General features: G+C 37.7%; 1 protein-coding gene across 5 annotated transcripts in view; it reads right to left on the bottom strand.

Annotated features, from left to right (window-relative positions):
• The window catches only part of NBAS (NBAS subunit of NRZ tethering complex), a 310,311-nt gene that overhangs the window by 162,191 nt on the left and 134,492 nt on the right, over nt 1–13,628 (bottom strand). For all 5 annotated transcript variants that reach the window (XM_081797179.1, XM_081797175.1, XM_081797176.1 and 2 more), the window contains 3 exons: nt 6,218–6,280; nt 4,014–4,136; nt 87–189 (listed from right to left, as the gene is read on the bottom strand). In XM_081797179.1, coding sequence (XP_081653305.1) covers nt 87–189; nt 4,014–4,136; nt 6,218–6,280 — 289 coding nt within the window. The remainder of the gene's footprint in view (nt 1–86; nt 190–4,013; nt 4,137–6,217; nt 6,281–13,628) is intronic.

The raw sequence follows: 13,628 nt of genomic DNA, 5'->3' as shown, positions 1-13,628 counted from the left end.
GGTCACCATCTCTGTGTCCAGGAAACACACTGCAACAGCCAAACTTCCCAAATTAAAAACAAGTAACCTTCCATGCATCGAGTTACCTCATAGCAAGCATCAGAATCCAGACAGGTGTAAACATTCTGCTGCATAGTTAACATGTCTTGCAGCAACATTCTCCAATGAGACTCACTGACAGGAGGCTCCCTGGTGGGGAGACAAGAAAATAACTCATGAAATTGCTCTTCAGTTGGCCAAAAAAAAAAAAATGGTATCACCATTCTATATGCCACACCGCTCCCAAATGATCAATAGGAAGAATCTCATTTGAATTTCCAGGAAAAAACATCAATCGGAGGGAAAAGTTGAAGGGCTCTGTATCAATGCTAGAGATGCTGCCTGAGCCACCTCGGCCACAGAACTAGAACAGCATTACCGTGGTAATAGCAAAGGTAAACCGAGTGTGAGTTTCCAAGATAAAATAAAGCACAGTAAGATAAAGCAACTGTGATCAAGCAGGAAAAGCACTCGGAGACAGAACTGGTTTCAAATCCATCTTTATCACACTGCAATCCCCACAGGGGATCTTCTTAACTCCAACTACACGTGCAGACCTGGAAGGCAACTAGAGCCCACCCCTGACATCAGTCGAGAGGCTGGGGACCCCAGCTCATCTACAGGGCAGCGCTAGTGGCTCTCCTCAGCGGGAGTCCTTGCAATAGTCCGCAGAGCGACTGACCAAGTGCCGCAGGGGTTATGTTCATCCCACGGGACAGCCCAGGTGCCAGAAGACAGAGTCCTACAGGGGAGTGGCAAAAGCTGCCCCATCTAATTCAGGAAGGAGTTTCATGCCCCTCCAAGAACCAATATCTTTTGTAACAATTCCATAGGCACAGTTCTCAGGGTCTCCTCAAAGACATGCCAGTGACCACACTCAGGAAAGCCCAAAGCATAAAGCCCCTATCAGGTTTTCCAGTTCATTTCCAGTTCAGAAGCAATTTACCAACCAGGGATCAGGTTTACACAACCAATGAGGCATACACAGTCTTGTTGATCAAATAGCATTTTACGTTGGGATCCAGGGTTACAGAGTTAGAGGATTAATGGTTCAGATTCTCCTGCAGCAGGGAAAGGGTTTTGTTAACAAATTCACTGACAGACACATATTAGCTGCATGATCGTGAACACTTAATGTTCCTGAATTTCAGTTTCCTCACTTAAAGCCCATCTTGGAGAGTGATAAGAAATGGAGGAGATTAATTCTGATAAAGCACAGGCATTGAAGCAAGATGTTCCTAAGTATAAAAACAAGCTCAATTACCTGTACAGCTCTGAATATGTCTCTTAATTTCTCGGAGCTAGATTCCCTTTTTGTACGTTGTGAGGATTAACTAAAACTAGAATGTATGAAAAGACACTCCCCCCATTTTTCTGGTATAAAATAGTATTCAATAAATGTTAATGAACGAATCTGAAAGTTACAAACACATTTCTTTGGTTTCTATAGTTACATAAATGATTACTAATATTGTTTAGCAGAAGGGAGAAAGTGCTGTAATTCTTTCTGCTTCCCCCAAAAGTTCACCTTTGTTGACTATATATGAATTTGGAATCATTATTTATGTTTACTTGCTAATCTTGACGTTCTACATAATCCTGAATATCACTGTTTGAAAGGGCAGATTTTATTTTGTTTTGTGCTTGTCAAATACCAACTGTCAAATAACAACTGGATGCTTCCTTCCCATGTACCTTTCCCTCATTTATGCATTAAAAACAGGGCACATAGACTGTAAGCATATAGTAGTATTGCCAAGGGAAAAGCATGTATTTGAGATCATTCCTATGAAATTTCTGGTCTTCAGGAACTTTTTCACCTAAAATTTTTAATAAGCATATGCTTCATTTACTTATAGTATTTTATATTACACAAAATGAATAATTACTTCTATCCTTATGCAATAAAGCATAAGAGAATACATTTTTTCCTCAGCATACAAACAGAAAAAACTGACATATTTTCATGTCTTCCAGGACAATCCCTGAAGTGTGTCCATTAGTTAGACCTTGATATGTGAACTCTTTGGGTGAACTTCAAAGAACTGGAGGGTTCTTTCAGATTTGGCTTGCAGGTAAGTTAAGTTGCAAAATGCTTGATGAAGTGAGTGTCCATCTTGCACCAGCTGGATAAAATCAAACCTAGGCACTGTCTAGCTGAATTCAAATTCTCATAGCCCAGCTGTTCTTCTGGAAGCCATCAACACTGGAACAGATGGTATTAATGTTTTCTCACACATGGCTAGCCGTAAGTACAGGTTCTAATTAAAATAAATTATAAGACATTACTTACAATGGCCTTTTCAGAATACATTCAGTAAATAGGAACCAAGAGTAGAACCTGAAGGCACTATACTAGAGAATTGCAAATTAACAGAGAGATCCCTAAATATAAACATGATGTATTAGTTACAGCCTTGGAACAGAGGTATATTTTCCAAGGAGAAACAGTATTGCACTCATGATGGTAAAACTTGGTTTGGGCAGATTCAATTAAATCTCCTACCATTTAGAATATCCATAAGAATATTCCATAGATGCTGAAGGCCAAGCCATGGTAGCATATATGAAAAAAATTAAGATTTACTTCAAATTAACTAGTTTGAAAAAAAGAGGCCATATTCTCTTACATATTCAGAGTAGAACACCATGAGCAGAGATTAACTTCAAAGGCTTCAGAAGTATTTGAGGAACTCAAGGAAAACACAGGAAGTAATCTAGCTGTAACAGCAAGGCTTTCTTGAAGAGTAGGTTCTAGAGTACAGTCAGCATGATCAGAAATATCGACCCATTTGTTTCTAGTTGTAAAAAAAATCTTAAGAGTTGAGTTGCCAAAACCTTTTAAATTATTCATTTAATAATTATTGAGAGAGGGCCATTGACATATATGGTCCCATATTAGATGTATGGGAACTATAACACTTGTCCTGGAGAAGCTTATGATCTTGAAAGGAACATAAGGCACAGACATCAATAATTATAGTACACTGTTGAAAAAGACAGATAGGGAGAGGCAGATACAAAATGCCAGGGAATTTCTTAGGAAGGAGAGGTCCTTGAGCGAGCCACTCCTAGTTGCATTCCATGAGCAGTTTACTACTGTTGACTGGGCTCAGGATTCCCGGAGCCCTCTAGGTGGTGCATGTTTAGCTCTAGTAGGGCTTGGGAAGTAGAGCTGTCTCTATTTGCAATGACATGGCACGGTATACAGAAAATCCTACGGAATATCCACACAAAAAAACCAAAAACAAAAACAAACCCTACTGGAACTAATACAGATTGGAAGACACAAGCTCAACATATACCAAAATCAAAGATAATATATCAACATTTGTACACACTAGGAATGAACAATCCAAAAATGAAATTAAGAAAATAACTATCTATGATAAAAAAAAAATCCCAGGAATATTTTATAGTACACAAATATCCATAGCTTTATCTATAAAAACCAAAACTCAAAACAACCCAAAATGTCCATAAACAGGTGAACAGGTCAACAAAGTGTGATAAATCCATAAAGTGGAATACTACTCGATAAATAAAATGGAATTATTATTGACCCATGATACAAAATGGATGAATGACAAAATAAGTACACTGAGTAGGAGAAGCCAAACAAACAAAAAATGTATACTGGATGATTCCATTTACATAAAATTATAGGAAATACAGAGTAATATATAGGAATAGAATATAGATCAGTAGTAGTCTGGAGAGGGGATAAGGGGGTGATGAGGAGAAGCAAAAGGGAGGGGAACATAAAGGGGCAAGAAGCTTTTAAGGGTGACATATTTATTACCTCGATTGCAAAATGGTTTCATGAGTATCTACATATATCAAAACTTATCAAATTCTACACTTGAAACATAGAATTTATTGTTGGTCAATTATAACTCAATGAAGTAAATAAAAAGAACAGTACTTTATTTTTAATCATATATAAGTATCAATTAATTTTGTTCATTACTTACTTCCGACCAGTGTGCCTGGTCAACCTAACCATCAGCTTGCGTGCCTCTTCTGAGCTAGACTGAGTGTTCTTAACAAACGAAACTGGTTTCTCAAGTCCATGTTTCTCCAAGAGTTCCGACACACTAAAAGTGAGAGAGGAATTTTTTAAAGTCTTGCTACCAAACAAAAAAAGCCTAAGAGTCTTGAACATACAAGTAGCACTTAGGTGTTTAGAACTAAAACCAAAAAGTAGCATATAGAATGAGCCAATTTTACATAGTGCATTAATTCTCAGCAAAAAAAAAAAAAAAAGCTAACAATTATATATCAAATCTTATTTCCTGTACTTTTATTACAAAACCCATTTTGTTTAAAGTATGACATATCTTTATCTAAAAATATTTTTTTATTATTTTCCTCTATTCTAAAAGCATCAAATCAGTAAAACAAGCCAAATCTATCATTTCAATACTCAGCTTTAACTCTGAACAATCCTACTGAGTAATCTGTTATAGGCAAGGTTGTTAGAAAAGCAATAAAGAATTTTAGAGTTGGAGCCACAGAAACATCACAAGGCTCAATATCCCTCCAGAATCTATTATATAAAAATACAAACTATGTCACAAATTTTGTCCCATATGAATCTTCTTGAGATATCTCATTCCCTAATCATCAGCATCATACATATATGATGGTTGGCCTCACCAAATCTCACATTTTTGAAATAACTACTACTGGGTTTATAGACTGTGACTGGCTAGAATTCAGTAGCTTGTCATGAAGACAGGTTTCATGGGTCATGTCACCCGACATCGTGTATGCTAAAACATTTTTCAACGATTAGTAGCTACGAGGTGGAACAGAAATAAAAATTCTTACTTTAAAAGGTCAGTAACTTAAACTAAACAGGGAAAGACATGGGTATCATCCAGAAACTGACTGAGTATAACTGTTTCCTTGAGGTAGTAAGAGCATAATGTGACATCAGGACCACTCATGGTTACACCCAGGAACATACCGTGAAATATACTGTTTATTTCACCATATCTTTTTGAGATCACTCTTCTCAGTTTCATTAGAGGAAAAAAAGGTAATCATGCAAATTGTAAGGAATGAATCTATATTGACTTAATCCACTAAGTTTTACTCAAACTATGTTCAACTTCTCAGGGAAACTGGGGAAAGGAGAGACACAGCCAAACTAAAATAACCAAAGCTTGAAAAGAAAGAAAGAGCTTGATTTACTAAGAATTTTTCAAGGGGAAAAAAAAACCAACCATATAGCTTTCAGGACACAAAGTAACAAGCAGCAAGGTAGTAATAAAAAGAGGAAACAGAGGTCCCAAGGAAAAGTGAACAATTAATTCTTCATTCAACTCTCATACATACATGGCACAAAAACACTGTTTCCTTAAATACAATTTGAAATATTTTTATACTCAAGTCCCTTAAATTGAATGAATAAAACTTCTAATTAGTAGACTCCAAATTATTATACTTTACTATTCATATCACCACTATAAAGTGATGGTATTACCTATAATTCTATAATTATGTGTTGGAAAAAATTTGTTATCCCTAAAATTTCATTTTTAATACAGATATTTAAAATTACTCAAGCATCTTCATATACACATATAAATACTAGTATACAACATCTGACTTCCTAAATGGCAAATTGGGAATTTCAGGCTCCAAGACAGAAAGTTTAATGCTTCATTTTGACAGTGAAGAATATTACTATAGAGTTACTTGAAGGCTCTAGTGCAGTTTGATTGAATCCAGATTCCAATCAAATGTAATATGCCCAAAAAACGGAAGTCAGGAGTATAATAAATATTGTTTGCTGATAGACACAATAATTTCTGCAGGAACTAACATTTCTTGTGTACCTACTGCAGAGGAGGCACTTTAAATGGTTAATCTAACATTAATTCCATTATCTCACGGGTTAGATACTTTAAAGAAGAAAACCTGGGGTTCAATCACACAGCTTCTCAGTGGCAATGCCTACATTTGAACACAGGTCTACCAGTCTTCAAAATCCAGGCTCTTATTACTCTACCATAAGCTGGCAGGACATTTGTATTAAGAAAATTCACTCCCAAGAGAGTCAAACAAATAGGAAGTCAAACTGCAAATGACCATTAGACATATGAAAAGTAATGTTTCTGGACAGACCGCCTCTATCAGCACAGAGCCAACAGACGAACATTTCTCTCACCTGAGAATTTGTTCCAGTTGGTCTACCATGTCATGAAGAGCATTTGTTACCTCTGTTTTATGACTAAAAGATTAAGAGAAAAAAAAATAAAGTTTTAGTAGTAGCTTTTTACATAAAACACAATACTCAAGTGAAAAAAAGAAATGATGTTTCCCTTATGGTTAATATACAACAATATTTCACTGCTGGGCAAAATTTTGGTCTTATTTCCTGAACGCCTTCAGCATCTTTCATGACTTAAGAGCTTAAGATAAAAAATACTGGACTAGAAGAATATTATCTATTACTGATTAGTGTTATATGGACAACTATTTCCTGAAGAACTTTTAGTTCAATTCTGCTAAAAGGCAACAAAGCATTGGGGCGCCTGGGTGGCTCAGTTGGTTAAGTGACTGCCTTCAGCTCAGGTCATGATCCTGGAGTCCCGGGATCGAGTCCCACATCGGGCTCCCTGCTCGGCGGGGGGTCTGCTTCTCCCTCTGATCCTCTTCCCTCTCGTGCTCTCTGTCTCTCATTCTCTCTCTCTCAAATAAATAAATAAAATCTTAAAAAAAAAAAAGGCAACAAAGCATTATAAATCAATTTGAAGTCTTTTTTTTTTTTTTTTTTTTAAGAAGAGTTAAAGGGTAAAATCACCATCTGGTTCTGTTCTTTTAACCAATAAAACAAAACAGGTAAGGAAGCATGGCCCTGCATACTGGCTTGCTCCTAGGCCTGTCTATATCCCTTCCACACCCCCTAGGAAGTTTCCACTAGGATTCTATATACTCAGAAGACTTCTTCCATAATATCATTCCCTCTGCACCCACTCCAATATTAAGGAACCAAAAAGAAGCACAACCATTATCTAGATAATCCCTAGAAGGTGGTGGAGATAAAAAGCAAGCCCCTTCTGAGGAAGCATGTGGACAGGCGACTAGGAGAAACATTATCATGGCAAAGGATCATATACTAAATGAAAATGTGGCTGGTAGAGTAGATGTAGTATGACACAACACATGTATAAGTGAATGCAGGGATCTGTCACAAAGCTGAGACACTACTATAAAAGTCCCCTTCCATGCTATACAGCTCTGTGCCCCAACTATGGAGGGAATGCTTGCAGCGGAGAACAAATGCACCTGACGCTCCCAGGTGCCTTCCAGCCAATGATGCAACTGAACCCCAGCAAGATCTCAGGGTTTTATTAGTAAGATGCCCAAATAAAATCTTTGTCTGGACTTAGAAAATTAAAAATGTCCTAACTTGAACACACACACACACACACACTCATTATTTTTTAAAACTATTGATCTTTCCTGGTCTAAATCTACTGGTCAATTATTAGTGCAATTTACAAAGATTATACTATCTTTCCAAACAAAGTTTTAGGCCTTGAACTAGAGTGTTAAGTTAGGTTATGTTCCATTTAAAGTCCTTCAAAAGGTCACTTGTCACAGCTACCTTCTATTAACATACTGCAGTATTGTTTTAATTATATTTTGTAGTTCTACAATAAACATTTGTCACTGATTTTCAAGAATACAGGGTTTTTCCTTTGTGAATTGACATCCACAAACATAATTACTAAAGACTTTTTTTTTTCAGCCAGTGGAATATGCTGCCTACATAAGATGCACAAAAATTAATTAGGTTAAATAAGTGTTCATTTCCTAAATGGTGAAAAAACAAAACAGTTTACCATTTGGTAAATAACCACATAACCACTAAAAATGAACTAAACCACAGGCAGAGTAAAACTGATGAACTTGGCATGAAGAGAACCACAGAAAATATTTTGAAGCTCTATATTTTAATACTAGGCTAATTTAAAATTATAAGTTATTTAGAAATTTGTAAATATGAAATATAATCATTAAGAAATGGAAAACAAGAGAGTATCAATCTATTTTTGTATTTACAAAAAAAATGTTAGCTCAAAAAGCATTAATCTGAAGCCGAGAAAAAGAGACCCTTCTTAGCCTACACACTCTTCAAAAACACATTAATTCTGTAACTATAATGTCTACATAAAAATTGTTCTTTTAATATCACCATTCCATTGATACTTCATGGTAGGCAAATTACTGTTTAAAAATTAATAGATTAGCTCTAGCTGATATTTATGCTAGTTTGATCTTACTGAAAAACAAAGACTAATACACTTACTCCTAAAAATTATACATGTTACTTGGGAGTCAATGAGCTTGACTAGTTTATTCTAGGACAACAAAGGAGGCAGAAAGCTGAAAGACAGACCATCAAGTTTCCCAGCAAGACCATTTGAGTAAGAAACTCCTCACCACTTCTGCCCTCTGACACAGATATTAAGAGAAGCCTCTGCATCTCTCATCATCCTCTAGGGAGAGCAATTTTACTACTAACACCCTGATAGCCAATGGGCTGAGGTTTCTAAATGATGGGTAATGACATTTTGCTACAAAATCTGTTCATACAATCCCTCTTCCAGCCTTTTGCTGCCTACTGACAGTCCATGGCTCTCAGAGAGACCCACGGTTCCCAGACGCTCACCTGCCGTTCCTGCTACTCTTTACTAAGGACGTGAGATAGCCTACGGTCATATCTCTGTAAGTCTGGGTAATAAACACATGCTGAGGCACTCTGTGATTTACCTTTCCCTACATGAAGATTCCCTAAACCTAGACTGAGGAAGCAAAGTATGTATTAAGCACTACTACAATCTCCACTTAGCTTTACCACTAACAAGTCTAATTGCTTGGATTCCTTCTTGGTGGTCAGTACTGAGACCCCTGATGAGGTGATAAATGATCATGATCTATAAACTACCAAACATTTCTATAACGTAATAGAATCTAAGATTATCCTACACAAAAAAATCAAAACTGAAACAAGAGGACAAGCTAGATGCTCACATACAAGGCAACCTCCCAAGCACTCCAATGAAAAGGCTTTATCTTGTCACAAGGATTCCAATCAGCTTTTGGGTGTCTTAGATATAAATTAATGGTCAAGAATCACTCAACATGAGGGCGCCTGAGTGGCTCAGTTGGTTAAGCATCTGCCTTCAGCTCAGGTCATGATCCCAGGGTTCTGGGATTGAGCTCCATGTCAGGCTCTCTGCTCTGCAGGATTCTGCTTCTCCCTCTCCCTGCTGCTCCCCCTGCTTGTGCTCTCCCTCTCTCTGTCAAATAAATAAATAAAATCTTAAAAAAAAGAAAAAAGAATCACTCAACATGGACGAAAGTCCCTAACAGTAAAAAGGCAGATATACAAACAACAGGATATGAAAAATGAGAGACCATGGTGAGAAAGTAGGTAGTGCCAAGAGTAGAGGGACAGGTAGGTGCACATCTCTGAAACAAGACTAGGATGCTATCTTATTTTAAAAGTTCTTAGAATTTAAATAAGAAAGGGGCGCCTGGGTGGCTCAGTCATTAAGCGTCTGCCTTCAGCTCAGGTCGTGATCCCAGGGTCCTGGGATCGTGATCCCAGGGTCCTGGGATCGAGCCCCGCATCGGGCTCCCTGCTCCGCGGGAAGCCTGCTTCTCCCTCTCCCACTCCCCCTGGTTATGTTCCCTCTCTCACTGTGTCTCTCTCTGTCAAATAAATAAATAAAATCTTTAAAAAAAAAAAAAGAATTTAAACAAGAAAATCAAAATAAATTTTAAAATTCAAAAGATGGATGAAAAGATAAAACTGAAGAAACTCCCAGATCATTTAACAGAAGATCAAAAAGTGGGAAAAAGAATAAAAAGGGCAGTAAATAAAGAAGTATAAAAAAATGGAGAAAGAAAAAGGAAGGGAGTACAAATAAAATTACCAAGGAAACTTATCAAGGAAAGAATATAAGAAAATTTCCCAAAGCTCTAAAGGGCAGGAATTTCCAGATTGGAACAGGCTATCCAAATGAATTAACACAACAAATTTAGTGTCACAATAAAACACATCCTTATGATATTTCAGAACATTAGAGATGAAGAGAAGGTACTGCAATATCCAAAAAGGAAGAAAAGCCATCTATAGAGTAGTGATTTACAATGCTATAGGACTACTCGATAATCCTGGGAGGAGAGGACAAGACTGGTGCCTTCAAAACTCACAAGGAAAAGATGATTATAAACCTAGAACTGCATACATAGCCAAGGTTTCTATCAAGTTCAAGGGAGCAATTCTGGTGTCTTTCTGACATGGGACAGTCTTAAAATAAAAATGCCTCCATGTAATCTTTGACATGAAGCTATTAAGATTGTGTTCCATCAAAATGAGAGAATAAGGGGCGCCTAGGTGGCTCAGTCGTTGGGCGTCTGCCTTCAGCTCAGGTCATGATCCCGGGGTCCTGGGATCAAGCCCCACATCGGGGTCCCCGCTCCACGGGAAGCCTGCTTCTCCCTCTCCCATTCCCCCTGCTTGTGTTCCCTCTCTCGCTGTGTCTCTCTCTGTCAAATAAGTAAATAAAGTCTTTAAAAAAAAAAAAATGAGAGAATAAGTGAACAAAGGAGAAAAGAAATTCCAGAAATGCAATATGTAACACAAGAGAGAGGCAAACCAAAGTCTCAGGATGGCAGTTGTGCAGAATATGGGACAATTAACCCACATCAAAGCAAGAGAAAAGACAATTCCAAGAAGGATGTTCCAAAAGGTAGAGAGGGAGAGAAGATGGGGAAAAAAGGGAAGGGACTGAGATATGTCTGACCACAGAAAAGAGTTTTCTATTTCCGTCAGAAGAGAGAAGGAGATAAATGGAAACAAATAAAACAACAAAACAGGAAAAGGAAATTTCCAAAAAAGGAAAAAAAAAAATCTGGGAAAAACAAAAAGTTGCATACAAAAGAAATATAATCATACCCAGCTCTGTAGAAACAATATTTACACAACATAATGATGAAAATTACCTTAACTACACTGAAAAAATGGTAGAAGTAGGTATGGGAGATGGTAGACGTCATCAGAGACTTCAAAAGGAAGTCAATAATCATGTAAAACTGCAGTCACAACATGAGCTGAAGGAAAACATGCTCTATGCAAGTGTTTCCTGTGAGGAGACAGGTATTCAAGCACGGGGAAGGTGGGGCAGCAAACAGCTGTTTATCAATTACAAGGTTTTCAATTCCCTCACTTTCATTATGTGCATACGTCACTTTAGTTAAAAATTAGGAGAGAATTATGTCTCTTTGGACTCCTTGATTTTATTTTTTTTTAATGTTTTTTTTAATTTAAGTCATCTCTACACCCAACGTGGGGGTTCGAACTCACAACCCTGAGATTAACAGTTGCATATTCTCCTGACTCAGCCAGCCAGACTGCTTGATTTTAGATCAGCACCTCCACCACACAGACTTTTCCAAGTGAAAAGACCAGCTGACTTATAGAGTGTCTCACACTTTGCATTTATTTGACTGTTTCCTTCATGGTGTTATTTAACTTGTTCTCCTGTTCTCTGCACTCCCTGTAAACCTGAAGTTTGGCCCAAAGGACTGATTAGATTAACAATGAACAACTTGGGGCACCTGGGTGGCTCAGTCATTAAGCATCTGCCTTCGGCTCAGGTCATGATCCCAGGGTCCTGGGATTAAGCCCCGCATCGGTCTCCCTGCTCCGCAAGAAGCCTGCTTCTCCCTCTCCCGCTCCCCCTGCTTGTGTTCCCTCTCTCGCTGTCTCTCTGTCAAATAAATAAATAAAATCTTTAAAAAAAAAAAAGAAAGAAAGAACAACTTTACTTCATATTGAGATCTCAGCAGGAGGCATATAACAGATGCTGATTGTGCTAGCCCATTTGGTAGCTTGATTAAAGGTGATGACAGTCAGACTTCTACTTTATAAAGCTAGATTTCCCCTTTGAAATGACAAAAAAAAAATAAATGAAGTTGCTGAGGTAATACTTTGGTACCATGCAAATATCCTTTACCGATCAATCTTTCACCTGATTGCAGTACCATTAGTGACTGTATGAAACAATTATTTCACAATGGGGTGCAAAACTGGTGACGTCTACATTCATTTCACAAAAAAATAAAAATTTCCTCAGGAGGAAAAGAGAGAGGGGGCAGCATTAGTCACAGTAGCCAAGATGACTAGACACAACCTAAGTGACCATCAAATTTATGAATTACAAAAATGTGCTATTTACATACACACAGTGGAATAGGATTCAGCCATAAAAAAAAAAAAAAGAAGGAAGGGGCGCCTGGGTGACTCAGTCGTTAAGCGTCTGCCTTCGGCTCAGGTCATGATCCTGGAGTCCCTGGATCGAGCCCCGCATCGGGCTCCCTGCTCGGCGGGGAGCCTGCTTCTCCCTCTCCCACTCCCCCTGCTTGTGTTCCCTCTCTCGTTGTGTCTCTCTCTGTCAAATAAATGAATAAAATCTTTAAAAAAAAAAAAAAAAAAGGAAGGAAATCCTGCCATTTATGACAACATGGACAGACTTCGAGGGCATTATACTAAGTGAAATAAGTCAGACAAAGAAAAATACTGTATGATGATATGATAATCTCACTTTAATGTGGAATCCTAAAAAAGCCAAAACAACAACAACAATAAACTCATAGAAAAAGATCGGATTTGTGGTTACCAGAAGTGGGAGTGGGAGGCGTGGGAACTGGATAAAGGTGGTCAAAAGGTGTAAACTTCCAAGTCTAAGATAAGTAAGTACAGGGGACGTGATGCACTGTAATGACTTAAAACACACAACATGTTCCAGTCAAGGAACAATTTGGGAAACCAATTGAAAACAACCAAAACACTGCTATATGTTACTTTTGAAAGTTCTTATGAAAGTAAAAGATCTCATCACGATGATGGATGCTAACTAAACTATGGGCGTTTCATGATATATTTATACGTATGTATGTCATTATGACAAACACCTCAAACTTATACAGTACTATGTGTTAATTATATCTCAATAAAACTGGAGGAAAAATAAAGTAAAATTATGTATATGCATACATTACTACTTAAACACAATTATTATTCTGTGTTTGGCAAGGGCCAAGAACAAATAATTCACAGAATCCCACGGGCTCATAAATACGAAGAACGCTTAATTAGAAACACAACTTAAAACAGAGACATCACTGTCTATCCACTAAAAACAAAGTATATTTTGTTGTGGTGGTGGTGATATTTTTGTTTTTTAATGGATTATTTACCAAGGTTGACAAAATTATAGTCACTGCTCATATACTGCTGGAAAAACAAAAGTTTATCTCTAGGCAACAGGTTTGCAGATGATTCCATTTTCTTCTCTGTGTATTTTTTTTTTTTTAAAGATTTTATTTATTTATTTGAGACAGAGAGAATGAGAGAGAGAGAGCACATGAGAGGGGGGAGGGTCAGAGGCAGAAGCAGGCTCCCTGCCGAGCAGGGAGCCCGATGCGGGACTCGATCCCGGGACTCCAGGATCATGACCTGAGCCGAAGGCAGTCGCTTAACCAACTGAGCCACCCAGGCG

Source organism: Leptonychotes weddellii, chromosome 10, assembly GCF_054177405.1.
Source record: "Leptonychotes weddellii isolate Sample4059 chromosome 10, ASM5417740v2, whole genome shotgun sequence".
Classification (NCBI taxonomy): domain Eukaryota; kingdom Metazoa; phylum Chordata; class Mammalia; order Carnivora; family Phocidae; genus Leptonychotes; species Leptonychotes weddellii.
Note: the sequence above shows the minus strand (reverse complement) of the source record. Positions and strands in the feature narration are given on the sequence as shown.